The 21,320-nt window shown below is 38.8% G+C and overlaps 1 protein-coding gene across 1 annotated transcript in view; it reads left to right on the top strand.

Moving 5' to 3' along the window:
• Positions 1-20,970, top strand: part of slc40a1 (solute carrier family 40 member 1) — a 44,688-nt gene extending 23,718 nt beyond the window's left edge. The window contains exons 5-8 of the mRNA XM_073047005.1: positions 1,907-2,033; positions 15,306-15,551; positions 16,758-17,423; positions 19,015-20,970. Of these exons, the coding sequence (XP_072903106.1) occupies positions 1,907-2,033; positions 15,306-15,551; positions 16,758-17,423; positions 19,015-19,349 (1,374 nt within the window). The 3' untranslated portion in view covers positions 19,350-20,970. The remainder of the gene's footprint in view (positions 1-1,906; positions 2,034-15,305; positions 15,552-16,757; positions 17,424-19,014) is intronic.
• Positions 20,971-21,320: the final 350 nt, after the last annotated feature.

Below are 21,320 nucleotides of genomic sequence, written 5' to 3' on the forward strand. Positions count from 1 at the left end.
TTAGTTGTTTCATGGTTTAGTTTTGGCATTTTTGATTGTTAATACCATGACTGAAATAATGTAAGTAAGGCTCACGTTTCAAGATGAGGTCTCAGACGGTGCCGAGCCTGATGATGTACTGCTGCGGGCAGTGTTGTAAAACAGAGGCGAGCTAGTAGCGATCTGTTGCTGTCCCAGAGTTACCTGCAAGCAACCTGCACTTGCACAATCCCGCCACCCCACCAGCTTTCTATTTTAATTCCTGTATGTTTTGATAACGTCATCCTCCTCTAGAAACCAGTGATACAAGTTCTGACCTGGTGAGAATTTAACTAAAGATTGTGTGAACTGTGCTTGCTCCAGCACCTGTCAGGGGAAGCAGTATGAGCATCGGAAGAGACACTTGCAGATTCTAATGAATATTTTGTCTGAATATTTCCTTATGAGCCAGGTGATTCTGTTACTTCCCTAGAACTTTACAAATTCAGATCGCCCCACCATACACCTCCACCAATCTTTCACCAACTTCCCTTGCCTCGCTACCATCCGATCAACAGCTGCAGGGGGTTATCCAACTCCAAAGATGAGTTTCTTTGGATTTGGGCAACCCTCACAGTTGTGTGGCTTTCCTTTTGTGTCACTGGCCTCGTACCACCACTGCTAGCTTTGGGTACAATTGTAAGTGAGCTCTACGGGTTATAGAGAGTTGCATGTCAGATTATGTGTCCTGGGCTAAAAGGGGGCCTTGCATTTTAACTTCAATGATATCCAGAACTGGAGCAAAAAAAAAATTCTGATAATTTCCAAGGTTTTCCACTGCTTTTTGTTTTACTGCTTTTGAAATAACCAGCATTGTACTGATTAACAATATAGTAAATACAGGCACAGGAGAACCTTTATGACTTTGTGTTATCCCATTGTGCAGTATTTTAGCAAACAAGCACTTTTCTTGGTCATTGCAAAATGCTGTTTGTGGAGGTCATGGGTGAGGTTAGATTCACAAACACAGTCTCGCTTACTTGATTCATGTTAAATTTAAGATGCTACTGTATATAGATCAAAAGTTATATTGCAGACAAACTTATGAAATATTGACCTCACTCAGGTGGTCACTTCTATGGTACAGACTGCTAATTGAAGAGGTCAAACTGATTGGTTGGATTCTGTAAATTATGTTGCCATCCAATAGGATGACATAGCAAGCCTTCTAAACTGGGGACAATCAGAGATCTAGTAGCAATATATCTTACCTGAACAAAAGACAGCAAGCCTGTTTTGGGATATCACTTAATTTGTGTGGGCCTGAAGTGGAAGATACAGACACTGCTGGCCCTGATAGCGAAATGCAGCTGTTTTGGGTGGCAGAGTCTGAGATACATAAAAACTGGGCAGCATTTGTAATGGTTTTTAAAGCCCTACTCAGAGATAAAGAGGTCAAATTTATTACAAATAATTTTAAAACGTCTATTACAAAATTTGAAAAAATAAGAATACAATTAAAAACATCAGTTATCAAAAGCATTAAAAGAACAAGTATATAAAAATAAATAACCTTTAACTTCCTAATGAGAATTCCAGTCTTTTGCCAGGATTGACTGGAGCAGGATTGCCAGTTTAATGCTTGGTAATTCCAGTTCAGTTGCACCACAAAACATCAAACGTTTGGTTTGTCCCAGAGGTACTAAGGGTCTTTGTAAGCTAGGACTTAATTACATGCAGGCATCTCACATATTTACATGAAATTCACTGTATTTAATCTTTTTCATTCTCACAAAAGCTCAAACACAACATTCATTCATTTAAACCAAGTAATAATCTCACAAAGTAAACCAGAATGTAAAACTTGTGCCCGTTCTCTTTAAAAAGATTAACGTAATTCTTTCAATTAACTGTTTCTTAAGTGTCATCTCTCTAACTTTTTTTGTAGACTGTCTGCTACATCTTGGTTATTACTGTCGGTAACATTGCAAATCTGGCGAGCACAGCCATGGGAATCACAATTCAGAGAGATTGGATTGTTGTTGTCGCAGGAGAAGACAGAAGTAAATTGGCAGGTAAAAGTCACTGCTATATTCCAATGCTGTTGCTGTCTGAAGTGTATGTGCAAAATCATTCGATCATTTTGAACCAACCTACTGAGCAATGCATTTTTTGCCCCAGAATCTGGACTCTGGTTCACTTACTGACAGAAAAGAAATCAATAAGGTTGGCAGAGTACAGAGAAAATTCACGAGGATGTTACTGGGACTTGAAAACCTGAGTAATAGGAAATGGTGATAAGTGAAGGCCCGGAGCGTAGGAGAATGAGGGAGATTTGATTAAGGTATATAAAATTGAGGGTTATAGATAGGGTTAAGCAGGCAGGTTTTTTTGTTTTGAGGTTGGGTGAGACTAGAACTAGAGGTCATAGGGTAAGGCTAAAGGTGAAATATTTAAGGGGAATATGAGGGGGTGCATCTTCACCAAGAGGATGGTGAGAGTGTGGAACAAACTGCCAGAGAAAGTGGTGAATGCAGGCTGAAGTTCAACATTTAAGAGAAGTTTAGATAAGTACATGGATGGGGAGGGGTATGGAGAGCTACTCTCTGGGTACTGGTCAATGGGACTAGGTAGAATACTAGTTTGGCACAGATCAAAGGCACTGCTTTCCTGCTGCGATGCACTATGACTCCATGAGAACTATTCCTTAGATTACATTGAGGCAGATCTGATACAAGTTAATGACAAGGTCAAATTAATTAATTTAGTTGCATAAATTGGGCAATTATAGTTCTACAATTTAAATGCAGCTGATTATTAGTTAATAAATGACCAGTGCTGATGCTACCAAGAATATATTATGTTTAATAGCTTCTGATATCATGTTCTGCTTAGGTCCTTTTTTTTTAATCTTGTACCCTTTGGTAAAGAATAAATCAATAGTGCAGCATGTCAAGGCCCTGTGCTTTCCTAATAGATTTACTCAACGAGAATCATTGATGAATTTACATTTGGAGTTGTTAGATATCTGTCAGGAAAATGTAGAGGAAGACTGACCCAAAAGCATAGTAACAGAGACAATTTAGCTGTAAACAATAGTTTACCAATAAATTGCAAAATAGCTAGCGACAAGGGGTCACAAAACAGAAGAGAGCATATACTTAGCATGACATGGCAACAAGGTAATTGAAGGCAAGGAGCAACTAGCTGAGGCTGGCTGGTTCGATGACTGAACAAGGGCTGTGGATGAGAGCTGGGTTTAAATAGGTTGCAGGTAATGAGTTGGAAATGAGTGGCAGGTGGCTCCTGTTAGCTGGGTGGGGACTGGGAGGTCCCTGCCTGACAGAGTACCCCCCACCTATGGCTGTCACCTGATGGCCGAGAATGATTTGGATGGATCTGGTGGAACTTCAAGATGAAACTGGGCAACCAAGACCTCTCCTCTGGGCTGTACCCTTCTCAATTGACCTGGTACCGCATACCCAGTCCACTGTAATTTGAATCCATCTACTGGCAAACTGTGTACACTGCAGCACCATCTACCATCGATGGTTTTGAAAGTGCAGGCTCAGGTGGGTTGAGTGGTCCATGAACAATGAGCTCGATGCAGGACACATGGAAGGTAGATGTCATCCTCGGGGACAAAGACAGCTGGAGATGTTAAGTGACTGCGGTTGATGCAATGCACACCAACTCCAACTAGGGCTTTCAGTATTTGAAAAGGTTCAATGAGGTCCCTTCCAAATTCTAGGAAGTACAGGGACAAAGCCATCAAATGCTTCTCATATGATAACTCTTTCATTCCCAGTACCTTTTTCGTGAATCTCTTTTGAATGCTTTCTAATGTCAGCACATCCTTTTTTACACGAATGGCCAAAAACTGCTCACGCTACTGCAAGTGAGGCCTTACCAGTGCATTATAAAGCCTCAGCATCACATCCTTGTTTTCATATTCTAGTCCTGCTATCCTCACCACTGACTCAACCTGCAAGTTAACCTGCACGAGGGCTCCCAAGTCCCTTTGCACCTCAGATTTTTGAATTTTCTCCCCTTTTAGAAAATAGTCTACACTTTTGTTACTTTTACCAAAGTATAGGACCAAACACTTCCTGACACCGTATTCCATCTGCCACTTCTTTTCCCATTCTCCTAATCTGTCTAAGTCCTTCTACAGCCTCCCTGCTTCCTGAACACTACCTGCCCCTCCACCCATCTTCATATCACCCATACCCACAAACTTCTCCACAAAGCCATCAATTCTTTCATCCAGATCATTGACATGCAGCATAAAAAGAAGTGGTCTCAATAAAGACTCCTGTGCAACATTACTAGTCACCAGCAGACAATCAGAAAAGGCTCCCTTTATTCTCACTTGTTGACTCCTGCCAATCAGCCAAAGCTCTATCCATGCTAGTATCGTTACTGTAATACCATAGGCTCTTGTCTTGCTAGCAGCTGTGTATGTGGCACCTTGTCAGAGGCCTTCTGAAAATCCAAGTACACAACACCTACCAATTCTCCTTTGTCTATCCTGCTTATTATTTCCTCAAAATATTCCAACAGGTTTGTCTGGCAAGATTTCCCCTTAAGGAAACCATGCTGACTTTGGCCTATTTTGCCATTTGCCTCCAAGTACACCAAAACCTCGATTCCAACACCTTCCCAACCACTGAGGTCAGGTTAACTGGCTAATAATTTCCTTTCTTCTGCCTCCCTCCCTTCCTGAAGTGTGGATATTTGCAATTTTCTAATCCTGTGGAGCTATGCCAGAATCTAGTGATTCTTGGAAAAATCATTACTAATGCCTCCCCAATTTCTTCAGCTACATCTTTCAGAAGCCTGGGGTGTAGTCCATCTAACTTATCTACTTTCAGACATTTCAGCTTACCAAGCAATGTCTCCCTAGTAAGAGAAACTATACTCACTTCTGCTGCCTGACCCTCTCGAACTTCCAGCACACTGCTAGTATCTCCTACTGTGAACATTGACATAAAATACTTACTCAGTTCATCTACCATTTCCTTGTTCCCCATTACTACCTCTCCAGTATCATTTTCTAGTGGTCCAATATCTGCTCTCACCTCTCATTTACTCTTTATATAACTGAAAAGAAGACTTTTGGTATCCTCCGATATTATTGGCTAGTTTACTTTATATTTTATCTTTTCCTTCCTGATGGCTTTTCTAGGCACCTTGGTTGGTGTTTATAAGCTTCCCAATCCTCTAACTTATCAATAATTTTTGTTCTAATATATGCCCTCTCTTTTGCTTTTATGCTGTCTTTGACTTCGGTTTCAGCTACAGTTGCCTCATCCTCCCTTTAGAATACTTTATTATCTTCCCCGTGTCTTTTGAATTTCCCTCAGAAACAATGGGCATCGCTGTTCTGCTGGTTCCCTTTACTCACTGTAACACTGATACATTCGATGTTAGCTTCTCCTCAAACTGCAGGGTGAATTTTATCATATTATGATTGCTGCCTCCCAAGGGTTCCTTTACCTTAAGTTTCCTAATCAAATCTAGGTTATTACATAGCACCCAATACAGAATTGCCATTCCCAAAGTGGGCTGAACAGCAAGATGTTCCAAAAAGCTATCTAGTATGCATTCTACAAATTCTCTCTCTTGGGATCTAGTACAAACTGGATTTTCGCAATTTACATGCATATTGAAATTCCCTATGATTATTGCAATATTGCCCTTTTTACATGCCCTTTCTATCTCCTGTTGTAATTTGTACACCGCATCCTGGTTTCTGTTTGGAGGCCTGTAATTAACTCCCATTAGTGTCTTTTTTTTTTATCCTTGCAGTGTCTTAACTCTATCTACAAGAATTCTACATCTTCTGATCCTATGTCACTTCTTTCTAAAGATTTGATTTCTTTTTTTTTCACCAGAAGAGCCAACCCACCTCATCCGCCTACCTGCCTGCCCTTTCAATACAAGGTGCATCTTTGGATGTTAAGCTCCCAGCTATGAATATCATTCAGCCACAACTCGGAGATAACCACAACATCAATCCTGCCAGTCACTAGCTGCACGACAAGATAATCTACCTTGTTCTGTAAATTGTGTACATTCAAATATAACACCTTCAGTCCTGTATTCATCATTCTTTTTGATTTTGTCCCCTATGTTATACATTAACTTAACCCACTGACTGCAATTTTGCCCTATCATCTGCCTTTCCTTCCTCATAGTCTCACAACACACTGCATACTTGTATACCAACAGCCCATCCTCAGCTATATCACTCCGGTTCCCATCCCCTTGACAAATTAGTTTAAACCCTCCCCAAGAGCTCTAGCAAATCTGTCCACAAGGATTTTGGTGTCTTCACAAACAAGAGAAAAACTGCAGATGCTGAAAATCCAAGCAACACACACAAAATGTTGGAGGAACTCTGCAGGCCAGTCAGCATCTATGGAAAAGAGTACAGTCAATATTTTGGGCCGAGACCCTTCATCTGGACTTCATCCAGTTCTGTTGAAGGGTCTCAGCCCGAATTGCCTTTTGAGACTCAGCACCAGACTCTGTCTCAGTGGCTCACCCTGATAGGTCGCCCCTCCTCAACAGTATCCAAAACAGTTTACATATTATTGAGGTGAACAACCACAAGGGTTCTTTACACTGGCTGCTTATTCAGTTTTGCAAGTGACACACAGCTGTATTTGTCTATTACACCAGATGACCCTGAGGCTGTAAACCTGCTGGTCTGGTGTCTTTTTAAAAATTTTTCTTTTGCTCAGCATAACAAAACTTTCAAATTCCAGGTTCATTTATGTTTCTTCCCCTCACAGATATCAGCTATTAGAACATCTCCACCACATCCTATACAAAAGCCCTTATTAGTATAGCAGACAGATTTACATCTACATATTGTAGAAAAGGTTGCCATGTTTTATGAAAGCTTTATGTTTTTGAGTGTACCATACATGTCAAAAAGTCCAAAGGAAAATATTCCATGATTAATTTACGCCAACCAGAAAGTCCAGCAGCCTTATCGGATATCCAGCAAAGTAAGATGTTCTTCCTTGCACAAAAAGTCAGGATGTTTAGAAGTTGTTTCTGATGTGCATTAATAATACGACTGCTGGGTAAGCCTAAGAGAAAAGACACTGGGTCCAGTTCAAGCTCCATCTTCAGAATCTTTTCCATTTTACCCAAAATATCACTCCAATATGCTTGAAGTTTGGGACAAGTCCAAAAACAGTGGGTGAGAGCTCCAATAATTCCTTTACATTTAGAACACATTGGAGAAACCCCTGTCTTAAATTTTGAGAGACAATCTGGAGTCAGTAGGCTCTATGCAGAATTTTGAGTTGCAATGCTTTAGTTCTATTACAAACTGAAATTTTCTTTGCATTATCACAGATATCTCCCATGTTTCAGCTGTAATTTCTACTCCCAGCTCTCCCTCCCAGACCCTTCCCAGCTGCTCAGCCTCTCCACAAGAATATTCCCTCAGGATGCTGTAAAAAGTACTGATGGAGGCTTCAGCCTTAGAACAAAACACCCCTTTTTCTATGTCAGAACTATAGAAATCAGTTGACAATGATGTTTTTTTTTCTCTTATCTGAAAGAAACAAAAAAAAAATATCCTTGCTGGGTATGTTGAATTTCTGTACTATTTGACTAAAGACATCATCGTTCCTTCATCAAACTAAGTCTCATAGATGGAAAATACCCTTAGATCCAGTATGCCAGGCTGAAAATCTGGACTGCCGGTTATTGGAGTGAAGGGTGATATTTTCGTTGCGTTGCCCTCAATTTGTTGCACCTCCCTCGAAGCCCTAATTGTGTTAATTATTACTGGATTGTGACAATATTCCTTAACTAATTTCATCTTATTGAGGAAAAGCAAATTAATAAGAGGGCATTTTGTTTGTGAGGCTTCAATGTCCAGCCAAATTGAGAAGGGGTCCCTGCAAACCCAGTCAACCACATAAGATAAAAAGGAACTTAATTGATATTTTTTAATGTCTGGAAAATGCAGACTCCCTAGACTACTGGGAAGCTGTAACTTAGACATTTTAATACAGGGTCTTTTTTTGTTCCAAATGAAGGAACCAAACCAGCCATTTTTTAAAAAAGTGTTTGTTGGGTGAAAATGACTGGAATCATTTGTATTGGGTAGAGTAGACGAGGAAGAAAGTGCATTTTGAGCAAGGAGTGCTCCGTTGCTCAAGATCCTGTTTGATTTTGTCAAATAACTGTAAAGTTAGCTTTGAACAATTGATCAAATGTAGGTGTGATGAATATACCTAGGTAAACAAAAACTGTCTGTGACCATTTAAAGGGGAGAACACCCTGAGTGTCAGGTACCTGCTGCAGATTCCCCAGAGGCATAGCCTCTGATTTAGTAAAGTTGATTTTATAATCTGAAAAGGTGCTAAATGCATTGTATAAGGTGGTGCGCTGACATAGCAGGATTTGATAAGAAAATTAGAACATTATCCACATACAATGTAACTTTATGTGACTTTAGTCCTATGCCTGGAGCAGATATTTTGGAGTCTCGCCGAATAGCTTCTGCCAATAGCTCGATCACTAGTGTAAAAAGTAGTGGTGATAAATACTGAAATTATCTAGTAAGAATCGCAGCCCGAGGGTCATTGTAACGAACCTTCACCCACTTAATAAAATTATTGCTTAAAGGTCTGGTGTCTTCACAGAATGGTTAAGTTCCAATTTCCTAAAACTAAATAAACAAATTTTGATTATTGGTAACAATACAAATGTGTGGATGTTAGAAATAAATTTGATCATCTGACCTTAAAAATCAAGCCAGAAGTAAAGAATGTAGGTGTTATTATTGACTCTGAACTACATTTCAAAAAACATATTCACCCTATTATTAGGACTGCATCCTTTCATTCAAGGAACATTGAAAGGGGTTCATTCGTCAGAACATCTGAAGATGCAGAAAAATTGACACATGCTTTTGTTTTTAGCCATTTAGACTTCCGTCATGCACTCTTTTACTGCCTAAGAAAGGTATAAATTGGCTGCAGCTTGTTCAAAATGCAGCAGCAAGAAATTTAACCAAAAGAAGAAAATCTGAACACATTTCGCCAGTTTTGGCATCATTACACTGGCTGCTATGTCCTTTAGGAGATTAATTTGAAATACTCTCAATTGTATATAAGGCTTTGAATAATCTTGCTCCTCCATATATTTTGGAGTGTCTATCCCCTTACATCTCTAATCATAATAATGGCAGGTCCACTTACTCCTCCTTCCTTCTTATTGGCCCCCCTCTGTTTGCTGCTCACCGAGGAAAAAGGCTGAAAGCACCCGAGCTCCTTTTAAACCCTCACGCTGCGTCACCCATGACCAACCTCTTGTGCTGATTACAGGGAGGTCCTTCCTTGGTGTAGGATTGTAGAGGACACAAGGGTAGAGACAGATCAGTTTCCTTTAGCACCAAATAGATTTTGTTTAGGATGGAAACCAATTTGATTAAAAGCATGAATGTGTCTCAATTGAACTGTGGGACTTCGGTGGCAAATACAGATTTTTCCTTTGCAGATTTCATGATGCTTTTGGATCCAAAAAGTATCCATTGCACTACCATTAAAGCTAAATAGTAGTAGTTCTGAATGTTCTTCTAGGAAGTGATGTGTGGCCTCTGTGGTGATGTGTAGCTTATAAAATTTCCACTTTATTTTTTGTACATCATGTGTAATCAAAGAATATGAGTATCTGTATGCATGAAGAATGAGAAATTCTATTAAACAGCTTAAGCTGGTGAGGACAATATAATTTTAAGAATTGTATGAAGTAGTGGAAAGTAATTATAAAGTTCAACAGCATGGGTGCAGTCTTTTCTGCCTTTTACATTAGTCATCTATATTTCAAATCTATCCACCAAGCTAGTTATTTACAACCATCCCTACTTCCATTCACTGGGTGATAGTGTTTACAGGTCATTCAGGTAAAAGCTCTTGATCCTAGGGTATCGATACTCCATTTGTTAGAGGATGTGAGACAAGGCATCGTAACCATGCCAGGTCAGCAGCCTTGGGGCTTGACACACACTTTGTGAAATATCAAGAGTGCTGTTCCCACATACAAAAGGGTCTCCAGCAATGACAGATAATGTTTGCATTTGTTGTTAGCAAATATTGCCATGTGGATTTGACATTGGTATCAGAAAATACTTCATTAGAACAAATCTGGGAATACACTTCCAGGGATAAGTCCTGTGCTGAAGTGAAAAAATAAACATTTGTATGTGAGGAACTGAAACAATGGATCATAACTATGGCCAGGAGGCCTGCAGTGAGGAATTATTATTCTAAGCCAACCATACCAGCTTGTGTTCAAGATATCCCTCTGAGGTGATCATAAGTGATGAAAGTATCTGGAATCATGAACTGTGAAATTGAGGGAGAGTATCCAAAGGTGGCCTATCCAAAGAACATTCCTGCTGAGACAGGTGCACAGATGGATTTCTCTTGTAAACTATCACTCGAAATAATATAATCGTATTTAAAGTGCAACATTCTAATTCGTGGCCAGTACTGGTCAAACTGATAACCAATGCCTGGTGGGTTCAGGAGGAGGCATGATGCAGTATGGTCTGTAAGATTAACAAAAATGCCTCTATGCAAATTAATTGAGGAACTTCCTATGCCGTTTAAACACTGGGTGGGTCACCGGCCCAACAGAGTCATGTTCACACAGCTAGGAGTTTTGCATGATACCTTGCACAGGGTCAGAGGAATAGAAATGATCAGAAAGCTAATCTTAATTAGTTATCTGATATCATATCGATCTGCCTCATTTTATAAATAAGTATTTCAAGGAAGAAACCCAGCCATATTTTACAAATCATTTTGTGTCAATATATAGAAACATCAATTTTAAACCCGTGTATGGATTGAAGGGTAGTTCATGACCAAATCTCGGGCACACCCAATAACATAACAAAAAGTAGTCAAGGATATCTAAACCTTTACCATAAGATCATGAAAGAATAAGAGATAGGAGTTGAATTAGGCCATTTAGCCCATTGAGTTTGCACTGTCATTATATAATGGCTGATTTATTATCCCTCTCAATCCCACTTTCTTGCCTTCTAATGCACTTTTTTTGCCCTTACTAATCAAGAGCCTATCAACCATTGCTTTAAATGTACCAAGTGAATTCTACAGATTAACCACCTCTGATTAAAGAAATACCTCATCTTTGTTCTAAAGGGATGTCCTGGTGTGCCAAGGTTGAACCCTCTGGTCCTAGAGTACACCACTATAGGAAGCAATCTCTCCAGGTCCACTCTATCTAGGTCTTTCAAGATTCAATAGGCTTCACTGACAGCACACCCCCCCCCCCCCCATCCTACTGAACTCCAGGCAGTGCAGGTTCAGGCCCATTAAATGTTTTTCATACATTAATCCTTTCATTCCTGGGATAATTACAGTGAATCTCCTCTGGGCCCACTGCACTCCAATGCCAGCTCATCCTTTCTTAGATACAGGACCTATAACTGTTCACAATACTCCGAGTGTTGTCTCACCAATGTGCTTTAAAGCCTCAGCCATACAGCTTTACTTTTACATTCTAGTCTTCTTGAAATGAATATCTACATTGCATTTGCCTTCCCCACCACAGACTCAACCTAACCTTCAAGGAAGGTTAACCCATTCAGAAAACAATCTACACCTTTATTGCTTCTACCAAAGTGCATGACCATACACTTCCCTGCACTGTATTCCATCTGTCTCTTCTTTGCCCATTCTCCTTATCTGTCCAAGTCCTTCTACAGACCCCCATTTCTTCAAACCTACCTGCACCTCAACCTATCTTTGTATCATATGCAAACTTGACCACAAAGCCATCAATTTTGTCGTCTAAGTCATTGAGGAAGGAACAGTAAGTGAAGTTTCCAAGTTTACTGGTGATATGAAAAAGGGTGGAAGAGCATGTTCTAAGGAAGCATGTTTCTCTTTGATAGTGGGGTGCATGTGGAGACAACTCAAATATTTTCAACTAAATTACCAGGAAGAGATTTTAGTGTAGCTTCCTCCCATGTTATTGAAGGTGAGGCAAAACATTCTTGTGAGCTACTGAGGCCTGTGCTCCATATTGATTTAGATACGGTAAACCCAATATGCTAATTATTGGTTTATGGAGGCAACTGTAATTGGGAGCAAATGATCTCAGACCCTTAGGCAGGGGATTTCTTCATATTTTAATAAGTTTCAGGTTCCTCGGTCATTATTTCCCATAACATGGTAGAACTGTCTTGTTATGACTGAGATTATTGTGGCTGCTATAGGAGGCTCAACTCATGAAGAGTGAGCAACAGATGAAGTTTCTTGGTTAATGAGTAACTCATTAGTAACATATTTTAATTGAATGAATGATTTATTAGAAAGCCTTTATAAGGAGGAATTACTAAAACCATGTTTGGATTAACGTCTAACCAAACAAAGAGGATTAAAATGTCAGAGGAAGGTTGAAAACAAAAAGACTACAAAGTATGAAATTGGTTCTCAAATGAAAAATTGGATAGGTCAATAACCTGGGAGATGAGAGAATTTCAACGGTACATTCAGGCAGGTTGGACTCATTTGAGACATTTGGTGATATCTGTGGAAGTTGCAAACAAACCAAAGTCAGCCCTAGTTGCATAACCTTTGACAAGCTAGCAAAATGTTGCAGTTTAGATAACTGCACATTTTGATCAGACAACAGATCCTTCATTGTGCTCTCTTTCAATTGTCCTTTCTAAACAATGGTGAATGTAAGTTCACCTGACTGAGGAATTTCAGCCGTATTGCAATACTTAGTTTCTGCTGTGTATGTTTAAATACTATTCTCAGTACTCAGCGTCGCCTCAGCATTGCCTTGTCCTCATCTCACCAGTGACTCATGTAGAGCTTCCCATCAGTACTCTCCTGACTGTTGTGCATCTTTTATCACTCTGCCCCTCTGCCCTTCAATAATGTTATATATACTTCCTTTTACCATTCCCATGCTGTCGTTAATAGCTTCCTGCCAGTTATTTGTGCCTGCTGGTGACCTTTCACTAAATCTGCCTGCGTTGTGGTTTTCTACAACAGGCACAAAGAAACACTAATTGCATTTCAACGTATACTAAATGCTGGAGGAACTCAGCAGTTCAGGCAGCATCTATGGAGAGGAATAAACAGTTGACAATTCAAACCAAGACCCTCCATCCGTGTTGAAGAAAGGTCTCGGTCCAAAATGTCACCTATTTATTCCCCTCCATAGATGCTGCCTGCTCTGCTGAGCTCCTCCAGTGTTTCACGTGTATGTGTGTGTTGCTCAAGATTTCCATTATCTGCAGAATCCCTTGTGATACTAACTGAAATTTCCTGTTTTAAAAGGACTGTTTCATTAATACATATATCTTGTTAAAAATCTGCTTTTTATAACATTCTCAAGGTTCCTCCATAGCGTGACCACAAGTACAGTAATTGTTTTAGAAAGTTTGTGCTAAGGTTGTGCAGCTAAGTTCAAGTGGGAGTCTTTACCCAGCAAGTTTTCACAACAGAGCCGTCCACTGCTTCCATGATAGCAAGCATGAGCTCCAGACTTTGCACACAGTCAGAGTTGCAGCTGGTAATCTTTATGCACCTTGATATTGCATGCAGGCTTTCCTTCAGCCTTGACAGTGTGCCAAGTGTTCAGTTGTGCCTGCTTCTATCTGAGAACTATCCACATGAAACCCCCATCATATCCTGTGGAGCAGAACACCTATTTTAGTTGCCAGTGACATGTTATCTAGTCTTTCCTTGCCTTTTCTGGTTTCTCCTGATCATTCTAAGTGCTGCTATGGTAGGAAATATGTTTGAAGCATACATAATACTCATTTTCTTTCATGTCGTACCACATTAACATTCCATTTATTTATTGTAATTGATTTGTCCATTTGAAACAGTGATGTATATAAAATATGTTTTCATTTTTGTAATGTTTCCTTTTTATCCTAAGCCATGACTCAAAAAATTACAGCGTTGAATATAACGGATTGCACTTTCCAAGCCAACTCTATTATGAACTTTGACCTGAATGAATTGTATTCAAATGAGCTCATCGGGGACATTTATTTGGCTTTATTATACAAGTACTTCATTATATTCTACAGCCCTTGCACCCTGCTGATTGTTTCATGCAAGTCTTTCAATAGGTTTCTAGTTATTTTTCAGCTCAGCCGCCACGGCACTTCACGTAATGTTTTCGGTGGCATTGTTTTTACTTAGCATCAGTTACCCATCCTGCTGTAGTTCTTCTAATGGAATCAGCTTCTGTCAGAAGTGCAAAGTCAATCCATCTACAATGCCTTCCAGTAGTGATGATACTCAGGTCTTCCTGCCTGCAATGGGTAAAAAGATCTGGATTTGAGATTGTTCAGGGCCTGAAGGTGGAGTGTACTTTTTAATTTGAGGTCTATTATGTGAAATAAAGACATCATTCTAACATCCTGTGCTGATGAATCTTGAATTTGGCTTTAGTGTTGAATTTTGATGGTGTCCAGACTTACATTTCTGCTGCTGAACATGTTCCTGGCTTTGTTCTTCTTGCTTTAGATGTCCTGCATATGGTACCATCTTGCCTGGTGGTTTTGCCCAAGTATGTGAATGTTTGTACATTGGGTTGTCTGCAGTTGAGGGTCATGATACTGATTTTTTTGTTGCAGTTAATTCTCATCCAAGTTTGCTGCCTCACTGTGTTCTGTTTTTGTTTGTGTTGGCTGAGAGCTGGAAGAGTGAGACCAGCTGCAAAGTAAAAGTCTTAAAGGGATAAGAAAATGGATCTGCTAAGAAACACAAAGTTTAGTCCGTAATCCTACCCAATCATCTCTGGGAAAGAGCAATTCTATATATTAAAAAATAAGTATTTCAACTATTAACAGATTTTGCAGGCACATGGTCAGTACAAAAAGTTTCAGTTTAAAATCAGTAAAATCCTTCTGTGTTTTAAAATACAGGTACATTTTTTAGAACAGCAGGTTAAATGGTTACTACTGTAAGTTAAATAACCATGGTAATAAAGTTCGTGGTGTTATCAGAAGAGGCTTGTATAGTAAAGATCTTTATACAGATGCATAAATGTACGATCATTCTTGCATTCTTGAGCAGTAAATCAACCCATCAAGCATTCTCCATATTTGTGGAGCTCAATCTAACTGGCAGTTTCTTACATTTGGCAAACTACTTATAGAAACAATGTTCAATATTATTGTTAAAAGCAATGCTACTGTAACTTCTTGTAAAACAATACTGTATACAAGTATTTTTATGTCAACTGTTAAATGTAAAAGTGACAGCATCTCCAGATAGTATAAGAAGCACTGTCTTTTCCTGTCCCTATAGATATGAATGCTACAGTTCGCCGAATTGATCAGGTGACAAATATTTTGGCTCCAATGGCAGTCGGGCAAATAATGACATTTGGCTCAACGGTGATTGGCTGTGGCTTCATTTCTAGTTGGAATCTGTTCTCGATGTGCTTTGAATATTATCTGCTGTGGAAAATTTACCAAAGAACACCTGCACTGGCCATCAAAGCAAGTCAGAAGGTAGATGAACAAGAGTTGAAGCCACTGAACAAACAAAAAGGTATTCAATAACTTTGTCAATGTCTAGTGAACAGTTAGCTTATCAGACAACAGTCAACCTTCTGTTTGGTGCGTGCAATAACTCAGGGTATTTGAGTTTCCTAACACGTAGGCTCCAATTTGTTGTTGAATCTTAGTCAGTCTCATGTTACCAGTTATAAAAATACCATTAATGCAATCTAACTTGTTTAAATAAATTACAATTTTTACCATGGGCATTTTTAAAATTTATATATTGTAGTCTTGGAGTGTTTGGGATAAATATATAAAATTGCGTTAAATGTTGAAAGGTGACACAAACTCTGAATTATAAAACACCAGCATATTCTGTGAAGAATCACAGTAATAATGTTATAAAAAGGCAGTATATCAATGAATTGTAACAACAGATTTCCTTTTCAGCCTGTTAAATTTTGCCTGCTCTTTCTGGGGTTTGAGTAGCACATCTGCTTCCATTGTGTTGGATTCCCCTAATGAAAGAAAGGAAATCTGTAATTTGATGTTATAATAATTGTCTCATCTACTTAATAATAACCAGCTTTCTTTGACTTTACATTACTCTAATTTCAAGTCCAAATTTTTTTTGATCACATCTGTCATACAAATTTAGCATTAGAGCATAGAACATTACGTTTTAACATGCAATAACATGTTAAACAACATTACAATTACTTAAAAAGAGTAGAATAAATTCATACTATGATCAGCCATTTGCAGAAGTTGTGTTAACACTCATGACGGCCTACTATACTTAATTGACCAAAACACAAAGGGGAGTTGACAGAGATCTGAGAAAGGATAAGTGTTTCAGAGAAATTGGACAGGAAATGGGACTGGTGGAGTTGCTTTACCAGGATCTGGCATGGACTCAGTGCGCTGAACAGTTTATCTGTGTCATTAAAATTAATTTAGGTTAAATCAATGGAAAATATGAGAGATTGCTCCTGGCACCAAGTTTGGTCCATTAACTATCACTGTTTAGAGTATTGGCATGTACACTACAACTGCTTATGTCGTCCCATAAAAAATCCAGAAGAAAATTGATAGTAATGAATATTAACATAACCAAGTAGTCATGTATTTATATAGTTATTTCCACATCCCCATCAGGTTGTCCAGTGAGTCTTTCAACCAATGAACTATTTTTGCAACATGGTTCTTGGTGTAATATCTCTGGTTATCAATTGGTGATGTTATGTGTTTCTAGATACTGAGTCTGGCCAAACGAAGTCTGGCGATGAAACAGGATCAGGCCATCCAGCTGAAGATGCTCATCGGGTAAACATAAATGCATCGAAAGAAGAAGAAAAACGTTGTGGTGCCAAAATTCTTGAGCCTTTTTATACATTACGGGATGGGTGGGTAGCTTATTACAAGCAGCCAGTATTCTGGGCTGGCATGGGCCTGGCCTTCCTCTACATGACGGTCCTGGGCTTTGACTGTATTACAACAGGATATGCTTACACCCAGGGTTTGAGTGGATTCATCCTGAGCTTGCTGATGGGGGCCTCCGCCATTGCTGGAATTCTGGGCACCATTGCCTTTGTATGGATACGCCGGAAGTGCGGCCTGATCAGGGCAGGCTTCATTTCTGGTGTGACTCAGTTTGCATGTCTGATTTTGTGTGTGATTTCCGTGTTCATGCCTGGAAGTCCTTTGGATTTGTCCGTGTCACCTTTTACGGAGCTCACCAACAGAAACCTGGATCTGAAGGCCTGGGAGGAAGCAGTTGTACCAACATTACAACCTCAGCTAAGCACTACAATCGGGTACAACTACTCAACGACTGAACCTCCAAGCACTGAGGAATTTGAACCAGAATCTTACATCTCAGTTAGCTTGCTCTTTGCTGGTATCATTGCTGCAAGAGTTGGTAAGTGTGCAACTCAGCTGATAGGTCAACAAGAAACATGTGTAGCTTAGCAAAAGTTCATGCCAAAAGGAGGAGTCTTTACTCCAGGGCTTCTCAGCCTTTCTTAATGCCATGGAACCTTACCATTAACCGAGGGCCCCATGGACTCCAGATTGGGAACCCCTGCTTTAGACCTTCTTCCTTTTAACATGCCTTAGGGTACTATGAATGTCTAAACTAAAGATTTGTACTGTATTTGGAGATAAGCAGTTAACATAAATCTGTTTTCCTTTATGATGAAATGGATTCATTTCTACATACTTGGTACATAAACTTTTTATCAAAGCCCTGATAAAATTAACTGAGTAGTCAGTCAATACATCTCACACCTCAGGATGCTTAATTCAAATAAAGTATCCAAGATACACTGATGGACAGAGACCACTGGGCATATCCATTGATATTTGCATATATTGTTAGACTGCAATCCTTTATAGGAAATTGCACTGTGTATCTCTGGAATGAACGCAGGCAAATAGGATTGTAAGAAATTTGTACATTCTCCCCATGACCATGTGGGCTTCCTCGGGGGTGGGGAGGGGGGCTCTGGTTTCTACCCACATTCCAAAGATGTATGGGTTGGTAGGTTAAATGGTCTCAAGGGCGTAAAGGGACAGTGCAGGCTCGGTAGGCCGGAAGGGCTTGTTCCTCTGCTGTATCTCTAAATCTAAAAATTAAATCCACTTTCCTCTTCCATTTCTCATGGCAGAAGAATGCAGAATTGGCTGAAACACATATTTGTCTCAGGTTAGTGGTTCAATCTCAGAAAAGGACAGCAAAACAGGGCCTACATGATTACCAACTTGAATTGCAATGAACCATTTCTATTGTTGTGTCTTTGCTGAGATGCATGAAAGAAAGGTGATCATGCTTCACACGATCCTTTCCCGCGCCAGCCATAGATCAACTGTATCAAAGTCTTGGGAATATATGGGGAAGGAGGAATGCAGAAATCAGTGTATGCAGTAACAGCTGTTCTTGCCTTGGTAGTTGTGAGGTACAAGTGACTCTATTGTGTAATGAGGTAGTGGCTGAGGCAGAGATTACAAGCAAGACTACAAATGAAGAAAAATGATCAGGAAAATATTTTGATCTATGGAATATGAGGCAAACAAGTACTTTGATTAATATATCAAAGTTAAAATGGAACTCATTAACTCATGAATAATTTGGAATTCAGCATAATATGCTCCTGATTTAACAAATGTCATAGTTGTACCATTAGGGAGCAGTTTAAGTTGGTAATTGTGGAAAAGTGACGTCATTAGGGGTACACTCTACATCGAGTAGATGCCAGTTGCACTAAAAGTGCACAGTCCAGTTTCCTACATACTGTAGTTTCAGCTGGAACTGAATCCTTGTGCAGGTTTATGAGCAATTTGTATGTAGAGAAAAAATGATAAGTGAAGATGTTAGATACTACAAATTGCTTGTTTAACAAAAAATAGATACAGATTACCTTTCTTTAATGTGCCAGGCTTGCTGGTTGTGTAGATTTAAACACATATTTTATTTTGCCAAAGTAACAGTGATATTTTTTATTTTTCCTCAGGTCTCTGGTCCTTTGATTTAACAGTAACACAACTCATTCAAGAAAATGTGGATGAATCAGAACGTGGCAAGATTAATGGTGTGCAGAATTCCATGAATTATCTTCTTGATCTAGTACATTTCGTCATGGTCATATTAGCTCCAAATCCAGAAGCATTTGGTCTTCTTGTAATCATTTCAACCTCTTTTGTTGCTATGGGGCATTTGATGTATTTCATGTATGCTTACAAATCACTGGGAAGCCAACTCTTTGTCTGTAGCTCCAAAGACACAGCAACTCAGGACAACAATCCTCAAATAACTGATTGTGTAGTAGTCAGCACAAGTAATGACTAAAGAGATAATATCATTTGTTCTGACCTTTAGCTTACATTTTAAAGATACTTACTTTTCAAGTAGCTTAGACATCTCAATTAGTACAATTATACAGAAACCTTATTAAGCCAGATTTTCTTAGTAGCTACATATTTTTTTCTTCTGCTTCATACTAAATATTAAAATGTTGCATTTATGGCTCAAATAGATATCGCCAGGTGGATGATTCAAATCTAATGAAGTCATTTGCCATTTACGTAGGAAGCAGTTGACTAATAAGTACAGTATAGCATTATCTGTTGGGGAATGTATGCATTTTATGTAGTGCAGTGGCTGATATTGGCTTGGTCAGAGAAAAGCAATAAAAAGGTTCTTTGTAAAAAAGCTGAATGTATTGTACACGTTACCATAAGAGATGTCAATTGAATTAACATTTAAATATAGTTTTATTGAGATAGCTACTAACAAGTGTTATTACCTCTTTATCATTTATAGGCTCCAGAATGGTATATAATTGATTTTCACTAAAATATTGTATCTTCCTTGCTGCTAATATCATCAAGGGAACTGTTTGCCAATCTGCCAATAACATTTTTCAAACGTATGTGGGTTATATATGACATCTGGAGTAAAGGGATTAATATTTTCAACTAAATGGTGCCTTGACGTTAAAAATGTGAGATGCTGAAATAACTACTTAATATCACACTGTACACAAATACACTGCAGGGAGTTTCCGAGTGTGCAGGAAATGGGAGTATTAATATTTGCCAACAAAATCTGTAGGCCAGAAAATGTGTTTAACACCACAGATCTTTGCTTGATTAATTATAAGGGTGGAAATGATCAATTCTTGTGGTTTCAAGAGATATTCTATTCCATACATTAGGATCTCCTTGTGACATAGTCATTCATATTAAACTCACTGGCACAACTGGAAAATAGATACTTTTTTATTTGGAAAATTCTTAATCTTACATGGCCTTGTGGAACCTGGGTTTTTTTGAGAGGGGATGCTGGAAATGTTTTTCCACATTACATTACATTCAAAGGGACGCCCTCTAGTTATTCATATGGAATCATTAAGATACTTGCCAAGTATTTGCAATTAGTGTTCTTAATAATATTTTCCTCTTAATTGTGGAATAGGAGACATTTGTCCCTAGCATATTATCCAATACACAAGTTCAAGTTCTGGTTGAAGTGACCAGAAGTAGAGGGGTAATGAGTAAAGTTTTCCTTGTTTGAAGGTGGACATTGTAACATCTATGCAGTCCAATCCATGATTAGATTAATGAGAAGGGCATCAAGTCTGTGTTGCATTGAAAATGAAAATAGAACAATTGCAACTGTAATTTTATGCAAAACCATGAGAACTTAATCATAGCCAATGGATATGGATCTTTAAAATTTCTAATGTTTATTATAACTATAGCTTTAGAAGATCTTTATGGTCAATATTTATAAGTTATATTAGAGTCTGAAGTAGCATTTCTTGATTAATCAGAAGATATATTAACCATTGTTTTAAAATCCATTTGTAATTCTTTTATCAGCCTGGCTGAAGCATATGACAATAAACACTCCAAAGTCTCAGTTTCTGAAGTTGAAAACTTTGCTAAATAAAATGTTGCTAAAATAACATATGCTTGTGTTGGTGGTTCTTTTGGCCTTTTCCTGTTATACATTACAACATAAACGTAACATAAGCTTGGTAAATTCCCTGTCTTGTGTGAATCAGAAGCATAGGTTCAGGTCATATGGAAAATGGTGGCGTTTCTCGGTTTGGGGAGCATTTTTCCTGGGTAAAGAGGTTTAAGGTGAGAAATTCAAAGGAGATTTGAGGCGCAAGGTATTTTTTATATACAGAGCGTAGTGGTTATATGGAACGAGGTGACAGAGGCAGAAACAATTATAATCTATTTAAAGACATTTGGACAAAAATAAAGCAGTGTAGATCAGTGATAAGAGTGTTGGTTTGCAGCACAGTCA

Source organism: Hemitrygon akajei, chromosome 5 (assembly GCF_048418815.1).
Source record: "Hemitrygon akajei chromosome 5, sHemAka1.3, whole genome shotgun sequence".
NCBI classification, from domain to species: domain Eukaryota; kingdom Metazoa; phylum Chordata; class Chondrichthyes; order Myliobatiformes; family Dasyatidae; genus Hemitrygon; species Hemitrygon akajei.